The sequence below is a fragment of the Epinephelus lanceolatus genome, chromosome 12 (assembly GCF_041903045.1).
Source record: "Epinephelus lanceolatus isolate andai-2023 chromosome 12, ASM4190304v1, whole genome shotgun sequence".
NCBI classification, from domain to species: domain Eukaryota; kingdom Metazoa; phylum Chordata; class Actinopteri; order Perciformes; family Serranidae; genus Epinephelus; species Epinephelus lanceolatus.
Window position 1 is genome coordinate 31,913,622 of NC_135745.1, and position 22,017 is coordinate 31,935,638.

General features: G+C 40.4%; 2 protein-coding genes across 3 annotated transcripts in view; both read left to right on the forward strand.

The window, feature by feature from the left end:
• The first annotated feature begins 118 nt into the window (after nucleotides 1-118).
• LOC144465005 (uncharacterized) lies at nucleotides 119-1,840 on the forward strand. The gene is made up of 2 exons (XM_078172830.1): nucleotides 119-341; nucleotides 1,608-1,840. Exons 1-2 carry the CDS (start codon nucleotides 137-139, stop codon nucleotides 1,838-1,840), a joined length of 438 nt encoding a protein of 145 aa, XP_078028956.1. The 5' UTR covers nucleotides 119-136.
• Nucleotides 1,841-5,252: 3,412 nt separating this feature from the next.
• The window catches only part of LOC117272025 (myomegalin), a 62,529-nt gene continuing 45,764 nt past the window's right edge, over nucleotides 5,253-22,017 (forward strand). For both annotated transcript variants that reach the window (XM_033650698.2, XM_078173266.1), the window contains exons 1-4: nucleotides 5,253-5,483; nucleotides 7,999-8,045; nucleotides 8,151-8,218; nucleotides 16,660-16,770. In XM_033650698.2, coding sequence (XP_033506589.2) covers nucleotides 5,434-5,483; nucleotides 7,999-8,045; nucleotides 8,151-8,218; nucleotides 16,660-16,770 — 276 coding nt within the window. In that variant the 5' untranslated portion in view covers nucleotides 5,253-5,433. The remainder of the gene's footprint in view (nucleotides 5,484-7,998; nucleotides 8,046-8,150; nucleotides 8,219-16,659; nucleotides 16,771-22,017) is intronic.

A 22,017-nucleotide genomic window follows, 5' to 3' on the forward strand; every position in this document is an offset into this window, starting at 1 on the left:
TCTGATCTCTTTGTGATTTGCATACAAAGATGTGAAAGATGAAACCTTTGTGCCGCCTCATTTCGATACAGCGATGACTCTGAGATATTAAGTGGATTCCCAGGCTGACAGCAGCTTTGAAGACTCTCAGACAGCAATGGAGGTGGCGGAGGACAGCTTACATGTTCGTTTCAAGGAAGACGATGGGACGGTGTTGTTTGAGAGCTACATACCCCCATCTCGGGATGCTGTCCACCTGCCTACCTATGTCCTTTACCTGATCATGGCGGTCTTTGTCGTGTTGGGTGTTCTCTACGCCATCATCGGTCACCTCATCAAGGACCTCATCCATGACTTTGCAGGTTTGTTACCAGACTGCATCCATAATTATGTTTTCATTGGTGTCTAATCACCTGAAACTAAGAACTGATGTGTTTTTGTTGGTTTAGAATGAGCCCTTTATAGCTACATTGGGAGTGGATCCTCTGTACAGATGTAAAGAGATGTGGATACAGTGTTCGAGGCAGGGCCCTGCTCATTCCTATAAAAATTGCTTAGGTTTGTATGAAACTAAGAAAAAATTTGACTTCACAGGTATAAATTTACCCAGATATCCCATATCTTAGGGCCCATAGAGCAACAGCACTAGCGGCTAACTTCAGGTTTAGCACTCCGCTAACTTTTATGGGGATAAAATTATTGAATTTTCCAGCTCTTCTAGACTTTCAAATGTTATCGGACCAAATGGATCAAATCCTGATAGTAAAACAAGTCATTTCACAGCAGTTGTGACGCTCAAAAAAGGTATCCACTGATTTACAGGCATATCTTTCACAATGTGAGTCTATGGGAAAGTCATTTTGGGCCACATGGCATCATGTGACGGACCTGAAAGTTTTAATTCCATGTTTTTGTCAACATATGTCAAATTGAGCCCACGATGTTGCACCGCCATTTCTACAGCAGGCCTAGTCTCGCTCACCAGAATCTCAAGAAAAGAAAGGTCTGGCTGGGCCGACTCTCACTTTGAGATTGGAGGAAAAAAAACGCCCGGCTGCTTGTATTTCTTTCAACCAATCACAATTGTTCTTGGCGGTGCCACAGCAACGGTGCGCTTGCAAAAATATTGCCGGAGGGAAACAGGTTTTGGTGTAACATGCCCACAAAAATATCACCTACAGGACGCGAACCATGGCAGAAAAATGGCTACATCCCCGCAAGATCAAACACCGCAATAGTTAGTAAAGGACGTGTTGAAAACTGCAACCGGAGGTGGTAGGGCGGGACTTCAGCTGGCTCGTTCCGCCCAATGAGAGGCTGATCTATGTAGCGAACTTCCGCCCACTCAGACTACAGCAGGCCCAAATGGACAAATGATACACTGGCTGTAGAGAAACCCTTTTGCCTTTTTACATTACCTGAAGGCCACCGTAGGTTTCCCTACATGCTTTGAAAGATGGGTGAGGGCTAGTGTATTCATTTGTTTGATATTTGCAACCTCATCTCTAGATGTCACTAAATCATAAAACTGCTCCTTTAAAACAGAAGTGTGTGTCTCCACTATTAAATGTCATCACGCATAGCTTTTCTTTTATATCCACTCTGTTCCCTCTCTTTCTGTTTTCCAGATTGGGTGTTAGGGGAGCAACCTGAGGAGGTGGTGGTGAATTACTGTGAGGCCAAGGATAAGTTCATGGCAGACTGGTGCCCAGAAACCTCCCCTGAACTCGAGGCGATGGCCCGGGCTGAGGAGAATAAGGTGATTGACAGGGACTTCATGAAGGCCCCCGCCATCTGGGTCATCTCTGAACCTCGGGGGAGCAAGTCGGGACCCCGTGTGGTCTTTGAGAGGAGGTCTTAGGAGAAAGAAGATGACATCAGATTGTAGACTTGATGTTGATGAAGATCATCTGAACTGACATGACTGAGAGGTGAAGTGAGTGGCTGTAATGAAGCATTACTGTGTACAGCTGAAGATGTGCTGCCATATTGTGGACACAGGAGGGGATCTCTTGCTGGCAGTGCCCAATGCTTGGGTGCACAGTTGTCCTATGAGGACACCTAGTGTCTCTTGAGGTCATTGCAGCTGATGGTGACGTCAGCACAAGTTTGTCTGAGATCAAAATGGAACTAAAAAACTAAAATATGCCTTAAGAGATTACTTAAAAAGCTTAAGATACTATTTTTCTGGGATGATCGAAGACAGAAAATGTAAATATTTGTGTCTCTGTAGTGCATCTATTAGAGGTGTCAATCTAAAGTCAAGTGTATCAAGAGTACATGTTAAATGACATGCAGAGTAGTATAATTTTAATAAACACAAGTGGAATATAACATCTTTGGGTCATTTTTGAATGTTAAATTTCCTTGTTACCAGTGTATTCATTTATATTAAAGCTCTATGTACTCAGAAGTGAGGTGGTAGTCCGTGTATCTAGAGTTATATAAACAAGGAAAACTATAACTGTCCACTAACATTAGTGAGTTTCAGATAGCCATGACATTAAACTATGACATTGCAACAGTATGTAAACAGATACAACAGTTACATTAAAAATAAAAAATAAACAATCAAAAATACCACTAATAATAAATCAATAATATACAATATACCAAATACAGAAATTATGGCATGTGAAATGAAAAACATAGGATGATTTATATCAAATTTATGACACACAAAAATGTGAACAACCTCCATCTTGTGTTAAAACGTAAACCCAAGCACCTCTGAACAATTCTGGCATTAAAATGGTCTGCAACCAGAGTACTTTAGCTGACATAACAAAGAACACATATTTCTGCTCAGATTCAGAGGCACCATCACCATGACAAATATTTTATTCTGACCTTAACCACGCTAACACAACTCTTAAAGGGTCAGTTCATCCAAATAAAAAAGGGCATATTTTCTAATTTACACCTATATTCAAAAATGTCTGAATATACCTATATATAGATACAATATGAGAGTTAACTTATAGTTTGTTCTCCACCTTTAATTATTGCATAAGCAGGAATCAGCAAGTTCAGTAATTACCTGCACTCACAAAGGTCAAAGCTTGGGTTGAACTTACAGCACTAACACACATAAGGTGAAGTCTACCACAGCTCCAGGAGAGGGCGCCATGGTAAAAAATATCCCCATAGGCTATATACCACCACACCTATACTGTCCAGTCAGCACATGGAAAAAGTTATTCTTCTAACAGAGGTCTTTTCATTTCAAGCCAAACTGTGATTTTTTTCCCTAAACCTAACCAAGAAAGGACTTCCTGACAGAGCGCCCTGAAGGCAAATTTCTTGGACCAGCACATAGGGCCTACTGTCAAAGAAGGCTGATGTGAATGTGATGGTTTCAGAGGAGACAAGAAACCAGGCTTCCAATAAAGAAAGAAATGTGAAGCAGAACCTCTTTGCTCTGATATTTTTGTACTTTTATTAGCTCACAGTAATGATTTTTCCTCCTTCAGGCACATGTGTGCTGCCTCATGCCCGGCTGAGGACTCACTCTCACTCATTTCCAGGGGAAATTACACTCTGGTTCTGTTGCCTTTAAAGGGACAGTTCACCCCAAATCAAAAACACATATTTTTCCTCTTACCTGTAGTGCTGCTTATCAGTCTAGGTTGTTTTGGTGTGGGTTGTAGAGTGTTGTAGGCTGTAGAGATGTCTGCTCTCTCTGGAATATAATGGAATTAAATGGCACTGTAACCAGCTCATGATTTCTGGAAAGAAATATTGCTGTTTAGTTTTTCAAATGTATTTTATTGCACTTTGAGCACCACATTATACTGGAGAGAAGGCAGACATCTCGTTGGCTGATACCTCCAACACCAAAACAATCTAGACTGATAAATAGCACCACAGGTAATGAGGGTGAGGGTGGGGTGAACTGTCCCTCTAACTAGACATACCAAAGCTGTGTCCCTCTTCACATACTCATCCTGTTACTGACTGCTAAAGCAAACAATGACATAATCTCATTAACTCTGTTCCCCCCAATCCCCTACTCTCTCTGAGCAGAACCCCAGAGTCAGTTTGCAAATAGATAAGACAATCAGCAGTCAATGCAGCCTGGTATAAATAAAGCCTGAGTGGGATCTCACAGAACTTTACGGTGTCTAGATGAATGTTTTCACTGGGGAAAGGATAAACTAACTGTTAATGTTTGGTTTCAGTAAAATGCATTCTTAAAACATGAGTGGAGTCCTTTTGTTTTTGGGAAAAAAATCAAGTCCAGACAACAATTTTGAAAGATGTAGAAAAGCAAAGTTAGTGTTGAAACACGTTTCCAAGCTTGTTGCAATAATTTTGTGAAGTATGTAGAGGAGAGATCATGCCACGGGATTTAAATGTTCTGCAACCTTACAAGGCTTTTCTGTTTGCAAGTAGAACAAATGCTACTGTTCTCACATGTAAGTGGTGTTTATAAATTGTGTCCTTGTCCTCAAGTATAATTTTGTGTACTTTCCATTTGCCATTTCAGTTACTTTATAGGCCACTTGTACTACTACATTTAACATGGAAACACTGCATGAGGCATTGCTACAGATTAAACTGCCCAACTGTAAACTAAATTTAATCTCACTTCCACCAGCTTTTGAAATGCTTCTCACATGTTAAATCATCCATAATAAAATCAAATACATCAAAAAATAATGCTGTCAGGAGCAATTCGGCTTAACTTTGGATACTTCAGGTACATTTTACTTGATAATACCTCCCTACTTTTACATGCATGACTATTAAAATACTATTTTTATGGTGTGGTATTGCTGCTTCTATGTACTAGATCTAAACACTTCTTTCACTACTGCTGTGCTGAATGCTTATGTATCATGTTTGTATCTGAATGATGTATTAAGCTTCTGGAAGTTGCAATTTAATGAGATCCACCCAGAGAAAATGGAAGAATGTGGACATTTTACTAAGATCTCTGTCACAGTTGAGTCTAGAAATACATGAAGAAGAGCACTATAATAAAAGTATATGTGCTGTATAATGAGCAGGACTACATGATAACTGTTTGATGCGCTCTCACAGTGAAAACTGGACTTTTATTTTCAAAAAATCAGCTATTTTCAGTTAAATTAGGGAATAATCAGATGATTATTTTGAAAGATGCATCCTTAGAGAGCATCTTTACTTTCAAACAGCATACTCTTCCTCTCAGCTCATCTGGTGGTGGGCTGGTTGAACAGCAGGGGCTCTGCTCTGTGGGATGGGGCTCTGTACCATCCCTGCTTTCATTTCTCAGGGCGCGCATCCACTCACACACACACACACACACACACACATACACACACCCTCCAAACCTGAGCGGTGTGCTGCGCGTCGACCGCGCACATTGACATGTTCCTGTGTGGTTTTGTTCTATCTCAAACTGAATAATGGACGGATGATTTGAAGGCTCACCGGCATGGATGCCCGTTGACTGAAGGAGCAGGCTTTATGGATTGGAGCTCATCGTCGCCGGAGCAAATCTGGGGAGAGTCTGAGAGGTGAGGCGGCGTTTGGCTGATTGTGTGCGGGGGGACACCGCAGCGGAAGACAACAGCGCTCATTGGATATTTTAACAAAACACGACCCGAGCTTATAAACCGCTGTTTGGGCGAATTAAACCAACATTTCGCTTTATTTGCCGTTTTTTTTCGATCATATGTTGTTTTCAGTCTCCTATAATAAAGCAGTCGAGCATCCTCCGGTGTAATAAAGGCCGTGTCTGTGTCACATACAGTAGCCATCTGCATGCTTTATCTATTGAGGCCACTGGCGATACAAATTTTGACTTTGATTGCCATATTGCATTAGATATCTGTATTTTTTACGCGCTTCAGGGGCTAATTTAGGCCTATTTGCACAATTCAACTTACATTGCGATACAGAAGCAGATATTTCAAGGGCTCAGTTGTGAAATGGGGCAATAGGGCCCGGGAGACACTTTCTGCTGCAGGCCCACATGTAATAACTAAGATTAAATCATTTTATATACTCAGGTAGGCTGCTATAGGCTATACAGGACAGAATAAAGGTGAATGCATGCATGTTTTGACAGGCACTCATCACAGCCCACGTTAAGGGTTACTTATTAATTCAGAGTGATTGCAGTCCCACATAGATCAATTCCTCCATGCACTGTGTGGTGTTGTATGTAGGTTACTGCATCACCAAATCCCTCCCACATACACACACTGTAACTATAAATGGACCATCCCACTGATATTTGCACAATGCTGAGGAAAACAGTAGTGGAGAAGTCGTGATGCCCTGCCCACCACAGTGATGCAGCATGTAGACTATTTGTTCACCTGGTAAACTTTTAAACCTCAGGCATGCACCAACTGTCTTTACATTTTACTGTGGAGCAGCTGCCAGTGGAATTTACACGGCGAAGACTGGAAGAGGGAGTATTAATGGACAGTATGCAGTGCTGTCTGAGTAGTGGTAATAGATAGTGAAGTAGTGGGCTCATAGTGCTACTGTTACACTGTGGTTGGTGCACACCGTGTTTCATTGTAGTGGTGTAGTTCCCCCCCCCCCTAACATTTGGGGAGACAGACACACATTAGTCAAGGGGTATGGGGGTTCTTCCCCAAGAAATGCTGAGCGTCAGCACTTTCTGACATTTCACGATACAACTGCTTCCATTGCACGTAGTTGCCTCATCTTCTCTGTTTTATGGCAGATTGCAACCATTGCATTTGAGGTTGCATACTGCCACCCCCTCCTTCAACCGAGGCAGTAGCCCCTTTTAAACTGCCTGTTAAAGGTGGGAATGTTGCACCGTTTTTCCACCTCACCGCTTTGTATAAAGATTGCATCATGGTGGGACAGAGTTGCCTCGCCTTTAAGCCAGTGTTTGAGGTAGTAACAACACCAAATCGATGTCTTTGTAAAAACTATGAGCCAGCAGGACAGGACTATCGTGACATTTTGATGACATGTTATGTGTGCGACCCACCACTGGGACATTTAAAAAGCAGAAAGCAGAGAAAAAGCAGCTAGGAGCAGTTAGCAGCTAACTCAAGACAGAACAGTAAAAGAAAATGTCTGCATATTGGGGAGACAATGGGGTGTGGAAGTTCTTTCACATCAGAGCAGAAGACAAGATCAACTTTCATATAACAGGGACATTAAATGATTGTGCAATGCCATACTATGCCATTGTTATTGTTTAGAAAATGCTTCTCGATGCATATGTTATATGTCACAGAGGCTGATGCTATGGTGTTACACATCATGCCCATCATGCCTCTTTTGCTTCTTGGTTGGCTGCATGCTTTATAAAATCAAACACTGGAGTGGCACATTCCCACTGTTTGGTTCTATGTAAAAATGCAAAGCTGGCATAAAGACGAGACTTCATAGCAGCCCTGTAGAGCAATCTCTGTGTAAAAAGGGCTACTGGTGAGACAAAAGCAAAGGTGGCATAATGAATGCTCTTCGTCACGGTAGTATTGCAGGATTTCTGTGTATTAAAAGTCCTATTAGGGGGATGTGTCCCCTGCATCGCCCCCAAAATCTACACCTGTGCTTGTTCATCACTTGTGCAAATTATTCAAGGTGTCTTTTTTTTGCATGCACTCTAATCATTTGAGTATAACCAGATTAAGGGAGGAATTATTCCACTGACAGTGTAAGCATCCCCTGTTTCAGTTAACAGCAGATACTTGGGAGTGCTTAAGGCCTGAGAGGCTCAGTTAAACTTTGACCCTCCTCCTATCTCCACTCTCCCCTGCTGAGACTCCCTGATGACCCCCAATTCCCCACAGAGGTGCAAATGAGATCATGCTGACACGGTGAAAAGATTTTAGTGGCTTTTTCATTTCCAGAAGAGCTCTCTGCTACAGTAACTGGTTTACTAGGCTTATCATGTGCGATATTGACTCCTCTATAAATGTTATTACTGAGGTGCTGCTGTAGCTTTTTGATTTCACAGGTTTATTTAACACCGTCTTTTGTTCTCATGTGTTATGTGTGATTTGACAATGCAACTTTTTTGGTTTCTCCGGACAGTGCTGCGGAAGAGCAGACTTCATCCAAGATCACAGGTCACATGACAGGTACGTAGCTCTTAAGCTTGAGTGAAAACATACACTGCTCATATGGCTTGTCAATTCAATGATTTCTGGTGATTTAAAAACAAATGTTTTTTTCCTTTTGCTTAGATTTGTGTAGCGATGAAACAGACAACTCTCCTCCTCTTCAGCTTCACACACTCAAGCAATTTGAACAGGTGAGAGCCTTTATTTTGAATTGTTATGGAGCTTGATGTGAGTGTGTCACTTCCTTCCTTGTCCTTCAGCACAATGAACAATACTCTGGTTATATGCCCGGTGATAATATGCTCCACAGTGCCATCTTGTGGCTTCATGTCTTCCTACAAGATGTAATGAGCTGATGTGGTTTACTCTGATACACTCTCCTCTCTGTGGGATCAGATGTTGAGAAAATCAGATGACTAATAAAAAAAAATCATGTTCATATCCAACCTGGAACATTTTGTTATTAAACTACTGCACAGAAAAGGAGAACACCTGCCGCTGATGAAATCAGATGGAAAACACCCTGAACCCTCCTGGTGGTGAAAGTCTGCCTCTGGGTACAGCATGGCCCACTTTAGGATTTCTTATCTGTCTCTGCTGCACTATTTTTGGGCGCTGTATCAGTCACATTGTACAAAAAGACTATATTAAATATTCCTTTTGATGTTTGGCAGCAGGGTGTTGTAAAAATGAGCATGGAGAACATGACTGACCCAAACCCATATACAGTATGACCGTAATCATTTATCCTGCTAAAGTGTACTTTAACAAGGCACCGGTTCCCTACAAGCTGCAGGATCCTTGTGTCTGATGCAACTCTTGCTAAGTTTAACTTGAAACTAAATATGACGTGGATGTCTTAAAGTTAAAGAATATACATTTGAAAAAAATCACTCACTATTTAGTAATCTAAAACTGTAAAGACTTATTTGCACTGGTCTGGATGTTATCAGCCCATAAAATGGACAACATCTGTAGTTAAAGTTAACATACAGTACAGGCCAAAAGTTTGGACACACCTTCTCATTCAATGCGTTTTCTTTATTTTCATGACTATTTACATTGTAGATTCTCACTGAAGGCATCAAAACTATGAATGAACACATGTGGAGTTATGTACTTAACAAAAAAAGGTGAAATAACTGAAAACATGTTTTATATTCTAGTTTCTTCAAAATAGCCACCCTTTGCTCTGATTACTGCTTTGCACACTCTTGGCATTCTCTCCATGAGCTTCAAGAGGTAGTCACCTGAAATGGTTTCCACTTCACAGGTGTGCCTTATCAGGGTTAATTAGTGGAATTTCTTGCTTTATCAATGGGGTTGGGACCATCAGTTGTGTTGTGCAGAAGTCAGGTTAATACACAGCCGACAGCCCTATTGGACAACTGTTAAAATTCATATTATGGCAAGAACCAATCAGCTAACTAAAGAAAAACGAGTGGCCATCATTACTTTAAGAAATGAAGGTCAGTCAGTCCGCAAAATTGCAAAAACTTTAAATGTGTCCCCAAGTGGAGTCGCAAAAACCATCAAGCGCTACAAGGAAACTGGCACACATGAGGACCGACCCAGGAAAGGAAGACCAAGAGTCACCTCTGCTTCTGAGGATAAGTTCATCCGAGTCACCAGCCTCAGAAATCGCAAGTTAACAGCAGCTCAGATCAGAGACCAGATGAATGCCACACAGAGTTCTAGCAGCAGACCCATCTCTAGAACAACTGTTAAGAGGAGACTTAACCACTGCTAAGGAGAGGCAACAAGCAGAAGAGATTTGTTTGGGCCAAGAAACACAAGGAATGGACATTAGACCAGTGGAAATCTGTGCTTTGGTCTGATGAGTCCAAATTTGAGATCTTTGGTTCCAACCGCCGTGTCTTTGTGAGACGCAGAAAAGGTGAACGGATGGATTCCACATGCCTGGTTCCCACTGTGAAGCATGGAGGAGGAGGTGTGATGGTGTGGGGGTGTTTTGCTGGTGACACTGTTGGGGATTTATTCAAAATTGAAGGCACACTGAACCAGCATGGCTACCACAGCATCCTGCAGCGACATGCCATCCCATCCGGTTTGCGTTTAGTTGGACGATCATTTATTTTTCAACAGGACAATGACCCCAAACACACCTCCAGGCTGTGTGAGGGCTATTTGACCAAGAAGGAGAGTGATGGAGTGCTGCGGCAGATGACCTGGCCTCCACAGTCACCGGACCTGAACCCAATCGAGATGGTTTGGGGTGAGCTGGACCGCAGAGTGAAGGCAAAGGGGTCAACAAGTGCTAAACACCTCTGGGAACTCCTTCAAGACTGTTGGAAAACCATTTCAGGTGACTACCTCTTGAAGCTCATGGAGAGAATGCCAAGAGTGTGCAAAGCAGTAATCAGAGCAAAGGGTGGCTATTTTGAAGAAACTAGAATATAAAACATGTTTTCAGTTATTTCACCTTTTTTTGTTAAGTACATAACTCCACATGTGTTCATTCATAGTTTTGATGCCTTCAGTGAGAATCTACAATGTAAATAGTCATGAAAATAAAGAAAACGCATTGAAAGAGAAGGTGTGTCCAAACTTTTGGCCTGTACTGTATATGGATTATCAGGGACCTGTTACTCCCACTGGTAGGTTCAGAAGCCTGTTATTATCAGCCCATGTCATGACTGTTATCAGTTTGTTAGGTTTTAGCCCTTTCTGGCAGAAAGTTTCATATCATGGCCAGATAATGACCTCCTCAACCTAAGGTAATAATAATAGGTGTAGCAGGCCTGCACTAACCCTGTCAATTTTTGTAGAATACTGACGGCAGATGATGTTATGTTGTTAGGTAACCAAAATCCACACGTCAAATGCCAACGTTATCTTGATGTAGAATACCAACATTTAGTCGTAAGGTATGGAGAACAAAACCCAATGTCTGCAAGACATCATATGTTGACGTCCACACAATGTGAGATAAGTCATTTAAAAATATTGTCAACCTGATTTTCATTCCAACCAAAATCCAACATCTGTTTGATGTAAGAGTCCATGTCATTTTGACATCCGTTGCCAGCGGGCTATCCTGTTGGGAAGAGGCTAAATAATGCTCCAAAGTTAGGCCAAATTTTGGCAAAGGGAAAAGTGACATTGACATTTTTCAAAATGGTGTATCTGACTATTTCTGCATACTGGATTCATTTTCGAAATTGCATAAATGAACACATTATAAACACTGGATTTGGAAATGGTGACAGATGAAGAGTAAATTTAGGCCTTTTTGTTCACTCATGATTTAATCTTATGATTGGATATCTTGCAGTAGTTTCTTCAATTAATGTTTGATTTTACTTTTCTCTCATCAATCATTTGAGGGCTTTTTCCCTCCTGTTTTGTTTTAAGGTAAAAGGAGAAATAAAACTGGCACAGTCATTTTTGGTATGAAAATTTCTTTTTGTGTTGAAATAGATGGCTTGACCCTTTGTGCTTTGTAATCATATTGAGTATGTATGCAAAAGAGCAGAGCATGGACTGAATGGGTCTATAACCTGGGAAATGGTTGATAGTCCATGTCTGTCACTACAAGGCTATTGACCAAGAGCTTTTTTGAAATTGCTTGTGTTGGTATTGATGCTAAGGGTGGGTGGGTGTGGGTAGCGGTAGGTGGAGTGGGTGTGAATAAGGACCCAACATGGAAAATGTGGTCCCCCTGTCCACAGTTATCATTAGCTAGCCTGATCTACAATTTATTTTTAAATCGGTTTATACAGTTTTAGCTGATTATCCTCTGAAATACTCTCCTCTCCAAAACTGTCAGTGTTTCAGACACATACCAGATCAGAAAGTACTTTCACTGCCACTGAAGAACTCACCGCCAGTGGTAGTCCTTTAATGTTAATCTGGAGGTGCTGCTGCTGCTGAGCCCTGTTTAAACGAGAGGTGTCACCAATTAGTCACGAAAGCTGAAGTTACTTTCCGAGAGGACTGGAGTCACTTACATGGCTGCCAATTCTTGGATGTGTCACTTTTACACAGAAATAAACACATACTGCGCTGACATATTTACACACATTCACTCCCATGTACTTGTCTTTGAAGAGGAGATAAAAAGAGCATGTTGCAAGTTGTGTCGTGTGGAGTTTAAAAGCACACACTATGCACATGATGTCATCCCTAATGTTGTGTGGAGACTCCACTTGGCGCCTGTCACGTAATGTGACACTTTAATGGGCACACTCACTGAATTCATTAAGAGCTCATAATGACGTAACAGCATGTGTTGGTAACACGTCTCAGCCACTTCATTATTTATGCCCTTTGCACTGGACATTGTCTTAAAACTTGATTTTAGCCAAGCTTTTTATTATGAGATCAAAAAGTTAGGCGGAGGCTGTCTTCCTTTCTGTTATTTCCTTTCTGTTCACTCATCTCTCTGCGGGACTTTCAGGGATTCACCGCTCTGTGAGATTCAGGACACCTCCCTATTTATAGCACTGTGTCCAACAGCTCCCAGGTCTCCTATTTCATCCAGCTTCTTTCCACTCACCTGTCTGTCCCGCTCCCATCAGCTCCTCTGCCTTCCCATGCTGGTTAGCCTTTGCCGGGGAAGTTTCTGAATTTTAGCAAAACTGTTAAAAACTATCATAGGCATATTATAAAGTCAGGGTCAGGTGTAGAGCTGAGTTTATCTTTTAAATGTCAGATGATATTGACTCATCCCCTTCAATAATACTGTGCTAGTAACCAAGGAAAAGTCATATCAATGTGTGTCAGGGACTTTCCTATGTGCGTACATTAGTTTCCGTTTCCAAAGGTAGCACAGAATCACTATAAGCTGTTAGTTCTGACATCATCACCTATTCAAGGTCCAGTGTGTAAGATTTAGTGGCATCTAGCAATAAGGTTGCAGATCTGAAACTGTTCCCATGTGCTAAACATGGATAACTTCAGTGGCCGACACAAAAACACAAATGGCCCTATCTAGAGCCAATGTGTGGTTTGTCCGTTCTGGGCTGCTGTAGAACAAAATGGCGGTCTCCATAGAAGAATATCTACTTTGTATGTAGCTATGACCCAGTCATTTCAAGGTAACAAAGACAACAATTCTTATTATCAGGCGATAATAAATCAATAAAACATAATTATGAATATTATATACAATTTCTGCGAACAGATAACTTCACATCATACACACTTGGCCTTTATGCTAACATGTTAGTTAACAGCTCTAGTTTCACATTTAGCAGATACAACCAACATTAGCGTTAACGTGGACTCATGTTTCTCGCCACCAAATTAGTGTAAGTTCAACATTCATTCTCTTTTTTGTTCTGTTTTGGTCTCTATTAACTTCAGAGAAAAACTTTTGGGCATTTATCTCACTGTTAACTTTCTTGACTAGCTAACGTTAGCTTTAGCTAGTTGCTAACTTTATCTGTCTGTTGAGGTGCTGGGCAGGTAACGTTAGCGCTGTTACAGTGGGTTTGTTTTGTCATATTTTTCTGTCTCTCTCTGAAATGGTTGCCTGCTACTGCTAGAAACAGAAACTAGTGATACTGGTGAGACTGTACCATACACTAAATCACCTAATTTTTCTACTAAATCAGTTATTACAGCCTAAGTCACAAACGTTAGCTACAAGAGACAAACAGGTCTGTTGAGGTGCTTAGCTGGCTGCTGATTCTGTGTTGAGTCATCACTACATGTAATCCCCTTTTACATTAGACTTTGTCTTTTTGACTTGGTTATATAGAAAATATTAGTTCATGTAAAGGTAAGACTCTGACTTAACCTGTTTACCTCTTGAACCTGATTTTGAGGCATTGTTTACTGTCAGTCACATACTACATATTCTTATTTTCTAGTGGAAGAAAGTAACTAGGTACATTTACTTCAGTACTGGGAACACAGCTATATTCCCAGTGTCCTATATTTCTATATTAAGGAGACTTTAAAAGGGTTTTATGTACTCTGCAATGTTTTTCCCTGGCTTAAATGTGCAGTTAGCCTACTCCTGCTCAACTTGAGTAGTCAGCTAGCTTTTATTAATATTGTTATGATTTGTAATATTCAGGCACATTTCCTAGAGATTATTTTCCTAAAGAGTGTTGTTTTCAATAAATGTTGTTATCTTTTATTTAGTAAAAGTTGTAGTGTTTTATAGTTTAATGTGTAATGTTCTTAATGCACAGTGCAAACTGTCGCACTTTTCAGCAGCATTTAAAATGCAATAGGGTTATTGAAAAATGTAATTAACAATTTCAGATGGCTCTGTGACGCAACATTTTCTTTGACAATATTTTACCATTATAGATTCAATTGTGCTTAATTCTGACTTTTCTTTTGAGTGTTTTCGTACGTTTGACCTCTGTTAAAACGTCAGGCAAATTAGTTGTTAGGAACATCCCTTCTTAAAATCCGCTGTCAAATCTGTGGATAAGACAGTTTTCTTGACTCTAGACATTACATCCCCACATTGGCTGAATGAATTTTTACCATTCAAACTGCATTCTAAAGGTCCCTTTGTTCTCCTGTGAAGGTAGCCCTTACCAATCTCTTACCATGCTAGCTTATAACAAGAGACATAGGACCCAGAGAAGATAGGGATGACCCCTACTTGGGAACAATTTTGAGATACTTGTACTTAACTTAAGCATTTTTTATTTTTATTGCTGTCTGCATCTATTCCACTATATTTCAGAGAAAAATATTGTACTTTTTACTGTGCTTATCTGACAGCTATATACCAGTCAGCCAAAACATCAAAACCACTGATAGTTGAAGTGATTAACATTGATCACCTTGTTACAGTGCAATGAAACCTTGGGTCCTATTATTCATACAGATGCCAGTTGAAGTGCTCCACTCACCCAAACACCGTTGCAGACAAAGTACCCCACTATGTCACACTGCAAAAACTGTTCAGGAATGGCCAGAGAATCTTGACAAAGAGCTCAAGGCATCGATCTGGCCTTCACTTCCTCAGATCCCAATCCATTGGAGCATCTGTTGGATGTGCTGGTAGCCCACTTCACAACCCACAAAACTCACAGATGCTGCAGCTAACGCTCCAGTGCCAGACACCACAGGACACCTCCCAGATGTCCTGTGTCCATGCCTTGACTGGTCAGGGTCAGATCCAGGGGGGTCCCACTGTGAACTGGGGTTGCCTCTGGGGAACCGGTACACCCCACAAATCCTAGATCAGATTTGGGGAATTTTGTGTCCAGATGGATGCCTTGAGCTCTTTGTCACATTCCTCAGGCCATTTCTGAACAGTTTTTGCGGTGTAGCATGGCGCATTGTTCTGCTGGTGGGCCACTGTCCAGGGAGTGCAGTTGCCATGAGGGAGGTGTACTTGGTCTGCAACTGTGTTTAGGGGTGAGGAGCATGTCAGGTGGCATCCACATGAATGCCAGGACCCAAGGTTTCCTATCAGGACACTGCATTGTAACAAGATGATGAATGTTATTCACTTTACCTGTTGGTAGTTTTAATGTTTTGGCTGATCGATTTGGTCAGGCTTTTAGTTACTGTGAAGATCAAAGGCTCACATATAAAACCATATGATGAGTTTAAAAGATATGATGCATTGTTACACTGTACAGTAATCTACAGCATATAAACAGTTTTAACCAGCTACAAAATAAAATGCTGCATAAAGAGAGACAGTGGTTTGCATCTTAGTGAAAACTCCTAATGTGTGGTGTAGTGTCTCCCCAAAGAAACACTTCGTAATAAATATGTGAAAAGCAAAATAAAACATATTATTGAGTTTGCTGTATTGTTTATTCAGTAGAAACTAAATAGAGGTGAGTCATTGTTGTGATTATATAACATACAGGCTCGTGTGGACAGTTTCAGCTGTTCTCTGAATGGGGATTAACGTCCACCCTCACAAATATAAAATCAGATAGGAAAGTGGTTAAATGGGGAAAATTAAATGTACTTTTAATACATCTGAAAAGAGGAAGGAAGACAAAGTGAAAAGAAGGGGACTCACATCTAACTCCCTCCCTTCTCTTCATGTCCCTGTCTGTTCCTTTTGGTGCTCCTGTTTTGCAGTGGGGTGAGATTTCTCCTCATATCACAACTGCCTGTGAGCCCTGAGCCTCTTACCTCCCCCCTCCACTCTCCTCCTGCCCTCATCTCCCCTTCCACCCACCTCCCTCTGGCAGTCTGGGATTCCAGGGATGTCTCCTCCTGTAAAATAAGCTCCTGTCCCGTCCCCTAACAGACCAGAACTCACCATGGAGCTGACATGGCTACACCTCTGACCGGCTGGGCTGCAGAGCCGCCCTCTGCACTGAAAACACCCCTATAGATTCTAGTGTGTGTGTGTGTGTGTGTGTGTTTGTGTGAGTGAATGTGTTAGTTGTAGTGTGTGTTTGTCGATGTTTAGAAGCTAGGATGCCACTTTGTAAATAATTTGTTTATTGTGACATGCTCTTTTGGAAAAGGAGGTAGCATGTCTGACGGTTACCGGACTCTAACACATGGACATGCTATGACAGTCGCTGTCCTTTAAAATGGACTCCGTATTTCCCCATGATACGGAGAGGTGGAAGACGGCTGTTCATTTCTGACCTATAACGGACATGTCAAGCTGTGACGGTGCTATTTGACGGTCATGTCTAACGGTTACCGTACTTTGTCACAGCACCTGAATGACCTGAAGAAGGAGAACTTCAGCCTCAAGCTCCGCATCTACTTCCTGGAGGAGAGGATACAGCAGAAGTACGAGGAGAGTAGTGAGGATGTCTATCGTACGGTGAGTAAGGCACCGCTTATTGAGTGTTGAGAAATTAGCGGAAACCAGTTTGACTGGGGATAAATGGGGCTATAAATGGTGTGGGTGTCACTCTTCAGGTGAGACACCACAGGTGGAAACAGTTTTTTCGTGCACTTGAGATTTTGGGCTATATTGCCTCCACAACATGTCTTCTTTTAGAATTGTGGAAAGAAAACATCCAAAATACATATTTGGGTATGTATTTTATTGTAGAAAACTTGACAAAAGAAAAAACAAATTGTCCTAGTGTAAAAATCAACTGGGGAGATTCCATGGTAATATCTACTAATTCAAATTTTTTATCATCTGCAGTGTCTTAGTTTTTGTCTAAAGATGTATGGCTATTTTCATAAAATGAGATTTTTCTACCCTGAGCCAAAAATCGAAACTTCAGTAGCACTTAAACACACAAAACTCTCCTATCTATATCTTGAAGGTTTTTTTTACAGGTTTTGCTCATAATTCATTCATAGCCTGATTTATATCACATTTTATTCTAAGAAACGTAGCGAAAATTGATTTTTTTAAATGGCCGTTGACAGTATTTTCTGATTGAGTCAGAGATAGATCCAAAATCCCTGCTTTGAAGCCTTTGACTCTTAAATGTCAAAACAATACAAGAATTTTGAACCTGGCTTTATCCAGTGTTTGGATTTCTGTTTTGGAAATGTATGCAAATTAGTACATTAGATAATCGTTTGCATATTTAAACATAACATTTCTGAAATCTTGTAACACAAAAAGTAATTGCCTTCATGTCATGGTGACATCTATTAATTAAAAGTTTTACCTTATTCACATGGGATGTCTCCCTTTAAGGGGCCAAGGGATGTTTCACTTACAACAAAATGGTTGAAAATAAAATTGATTTTGCTTTATTTGTGTATCTGGCACTGAGTAGATAATCAATAGAGTTGATTTGTGCCTTTATCAAATCAGTCTGAGTAGGTAATTATTATCATGGCAGCACACGTGTGTTATCCTGAAGAGTTGCCTAACTGAGCCACTTCCACTGTTTGTTGACCCAGCTGTTGCACTGATGTGGTTGACGTGGTGGTTTTAAGTCATGGCTGCCCTGTGAAGGACGACACATCAGCTACATCTTTGCTCGGGATCTTAAATCTGATACAGTTTGTGTGTACGTTGCTGACATCTGTCCAGGAGGACCTCTGTTTTGCTTTGCATTGTGTCTGTGTCTCACACAGGATTTTTGTGATGACTTTAAGTTAACCAGTGGACATTTAACTTTACCCCACAGCCCAGAGACACTAAACTAGATTTACTACAACTCTGGATGTAAATGGTGAGCTACACCTTTAAATCATGAAAGGAATCTCAGCAATAGAAAATAAAAGTTTGTCATGATCATCATTTATCATTAGCAGTGATGGGTATTGAGCTTAACTGACCTTGAACGCAGACTGGCAAATCATAGCTTTCGGTCAACTCCAACCAGGATCAGACAACTAATGTGGCTCTGCTCCATAGACTGTAACACAACTGTTTAAGATTTTCTTCGCTTTCAGGCTGGTTTTGTGGATTTAGAGCTTGTCATGGTTAAACATTGTGCCGTGGGGACGTGTAGTAGTGATACTTGTTAACTGGAGAGGTTGAAAGAAGATATATGTTACTAAGTTAGCGATTAAATGCTATACTACTGAAGGTATACTGAATGTATACACATGCCACTTTTGCTGTGTATGAATAAAGACCTACCCTGCGTTACAGGAACAGTGTTGCTCCCACAGCCATTGGTTGCTCTTTAATATCATTGTCTTCTGTCTCAATCACCAGATGTTGTGGTGGTTCACTTTACACTGTGATCTGTAGGTTTTAGCTTCTGTCTTTAACATTTTAACCTGTTTCTGCTGCTGAGCCAGTCTGACATCCTGAATATATCCTTCAAATGCATATTGTTGACCCTTCTGTCTGCGTCACTCTGAAACTGCTTTTTTGTTTTTCCAAAAATTTAGATAATATTTCTTCAGGTAGTGCAGTTAGTGAAGTACAAAAGTAGTAAAAGTTGACAATAAAATCCCAGTCAGATTGGTATTCTTGTTTACTTTATCTTTTACCTAAGGATGTACCAACCTCATACGCTAAGTCAGTGTTACTGCTGACCTTACTAAGCAGATTGGGTGTCGGCCAGGACACAAACAATCCATATTTATTGCAGTTTATTTGTCAATGCGATTATTAAAATATGTGTGTTAGCTATCAGGTACATGCTACTTGTTTGCTTATTTGTAATTGTTTTCTTTTGTTTCTGTGGCATCATGTGATGTTATGTTGTATGCTGTATGTAGACTAACAAAAATGTATATGTGTGATGGCTGTGGACCCCAGGAAGAATAGCTACGGCTTCCATGCTAATGGGGATCCAAATAAACCTTAAACCTTATTCATTCAGTCATGGTGGGCCCACTAACTCAATCTTCAATGTCACAGCGGTCGTCATTTAAAGATAAGTTCCACGCAGTGGGGGGTGTATAGATTTGTATTTGAGAGCAATGGTATTGGATACAGTACTGGGAGTGGAAAAATTGTACTGTTTTTGACGATCGCTGCATTTATTGAATACTTGTTGACTTACATTTTGGGTCAGTTGTATTTTATCTAATCAAAGTTCTTGAGTGGCTGCTTGTGTTCTTTTGTTAAATTAAAAAATGTTGTGTTCCTTAAAGTAAGCTGCAGTCCCATAGGTGACCTCAGCGTTCAATCCATAAATCAGTCAGGTAACCCATGGGAAAAAACCTTTATCTGTGTTTTGGCAGTAAGTTGCAGCTTCTGTTCTTTTCTATTGGCCTGTAAGAGTCTTTTTCTTAAAACAAAAAACAAATCATGCACTTTATTTGTGATAGAAAATGTGATACTGTTAGATTGTTTGGACATTAAAATGCATTTAGGTAACATTTCTAGAGAGAAATGTACATTTTATTTTCATTATCTTCGTTCAGTAAATGTACTTTTATGATCCTAAGTTTGCTATGTTTTATAAAGATTATTTCAGGTCTCCCTAGAAAACTGTAGAGACGTTTTTCTCGTTGATATTTTGGTTGCTATGCTAAACCTATGTACCTTGCATGTTGTTTGAGTCATTGTCTGTGCAGTGTCGCTGCCTTTCTCAACAGAAAAACATGAAAATGTCGTTGATAATTTAACAATACTATGGTTTTAATAGCAGAAAGCTTCATTAGCTGCTGCAGACCAACATAGCTATTACTCGTTTCTATGCAAGACTGGGTTGATTTAAATCTTAGCAAAAGATTGATCATTTCAGGTAGACGGTCAAACCACAAAAATACCTTTCAAGATACAGTCCGCTGCTATGTAACAGGTATAAAAAGACTTGAATATTTTCCTCAAGGTTTGCGTAGGGCACACTATGTGACTGAATCAGGAGTGCTGAGGTCACAATGTGGATAAGTGAGGTATTGAAAATGTATTGTGGTTTGATATTGACACTGAAACACAATGATACTGTGCTCTGCTGCCTGGCTTTAGTGCTGAATTAATTGATTAATTAGTCTATTGACAGAAGAGTGACAACATGTGATTATTTATTAAGTGTTCAAGTCCTTCATCAGGCAAAAAAATACCAACAATATCTTGTTTAAGCTTGTCACATGTGAGGATGTGATGCTTTTTATTTGATTTTTTTTGTCTTTATAAATTGTATATCTTTTGGACTTTATAGACAAAACAAGGAGTATTAAGTTGTTATTCCAGGCCTTGGGAATCTGTTGGGAATTTTCCCCATTTTTTTTGGTTAAACAATGGACTAATTAATCAAAGACACAATAGGAAAATAGATAATGAAAATAGATCATTTCTTGCAGTCCTAAAAATGGCGACATTTACCTCTGTGTTTGCATGTGTTTATATTTGTTGGTTTGTGCACTGTTGTTTGTCTCTGTGCGTGCGTCCCTCTGTGTGCGTATTAAGTGTGCACCTACAAAAGGTGACCCGGTTCAGCTGTTCTCTGTTTACACGAGCCAGTCGGCATTTAAAACTTTCCTTCTCCCGTCATTCCAAATCCCCTCAGATCATCAGCAGCTCTTTGATGTGAGACAAACTAAATGGCGGTTTGGTCCAGGCGAACAAGACCTGAGCGTCCTGCAACTTATCCTCCACAATTACTGCATACCAGCAGTGATTGAGTAAACTGATCCCACATCATCCAACTTGATTTTAATCCTCATGCTTCACAATCTCTCACTCTGTGTGGCTGGAGGTTAATCAGTCTAGTCACTGTTTGATTGGACACTAAATCTTTGTTCCATAGTATCTGAGCTGAGCTGCTCATCACTCTGTTGGAGTGTCAGTGTTTCTGTCCGCTCTCCAAAGCATTTCAGTGTAATACAGTACACACTAGGTGTGTTGGTCCTGGGCACATAGTGATCTCTCTCAGAGCTCCAGAGACTTCTATTTATAGAGCAGGCTTGAGTGCACTGATTTATTTATCACATGCATTCACATGAGCGTTCCTATGAAAAAACTCATGCACCATAACGTATGTTTGTGGGTGTTGTTATGTTTATTTATTTAGAACATCGGTGCACAAAAAGAACCATGCTCAAAGTGCAGAAAATAATAAAAAGTAAATGGAAACAGCAGCAAACGTTTCAGCCCTTCACTGTCATCAGTGCTACTGACATGAGTGCACCACAGTCACCACACCTGGTAGTAATCTATCTGTGTCTATATCTGTTCTGTGAAGCACACGTCAGTAGCACTGATGATAAGGACTGAAACGTTTGCTGCTGTTTTTATTCACTTTTTATGATCTTTGGCATTGTGAGCACCCTTCTTTTTGTACACGGACAATCTAAATAAATTGACTTTTTTTTGTATTGATCTCAGCCTGTGAGACCTCTGCTGTCCTTTCTTGGTCATCCATTGTTCTGTTACACCAGAGATAAACTCTTTTGTTGCCTTAAGTAGGCACAGTTTCACAGCAGCCCTTAGAATATGCAGTGTGTGTTTATGTTTGTCTTTACCATATTATGTGTTGCATGGGTGTGAATTTGTAATGCATTTACATTAGGTCATGTCAGTTCATCAAAATGCAGAGATTAATTTGAATGTTGAGATTTATTTGATATGAATTGCAAGTACAAGATAACTTCTGCATCTCATTTTGCAAGACTGACCTGTTCGCTGTTCATTATCCCACATTTGACACAAAATATTGAATTAAAAATGATTTAATTGATTCAAAACTTA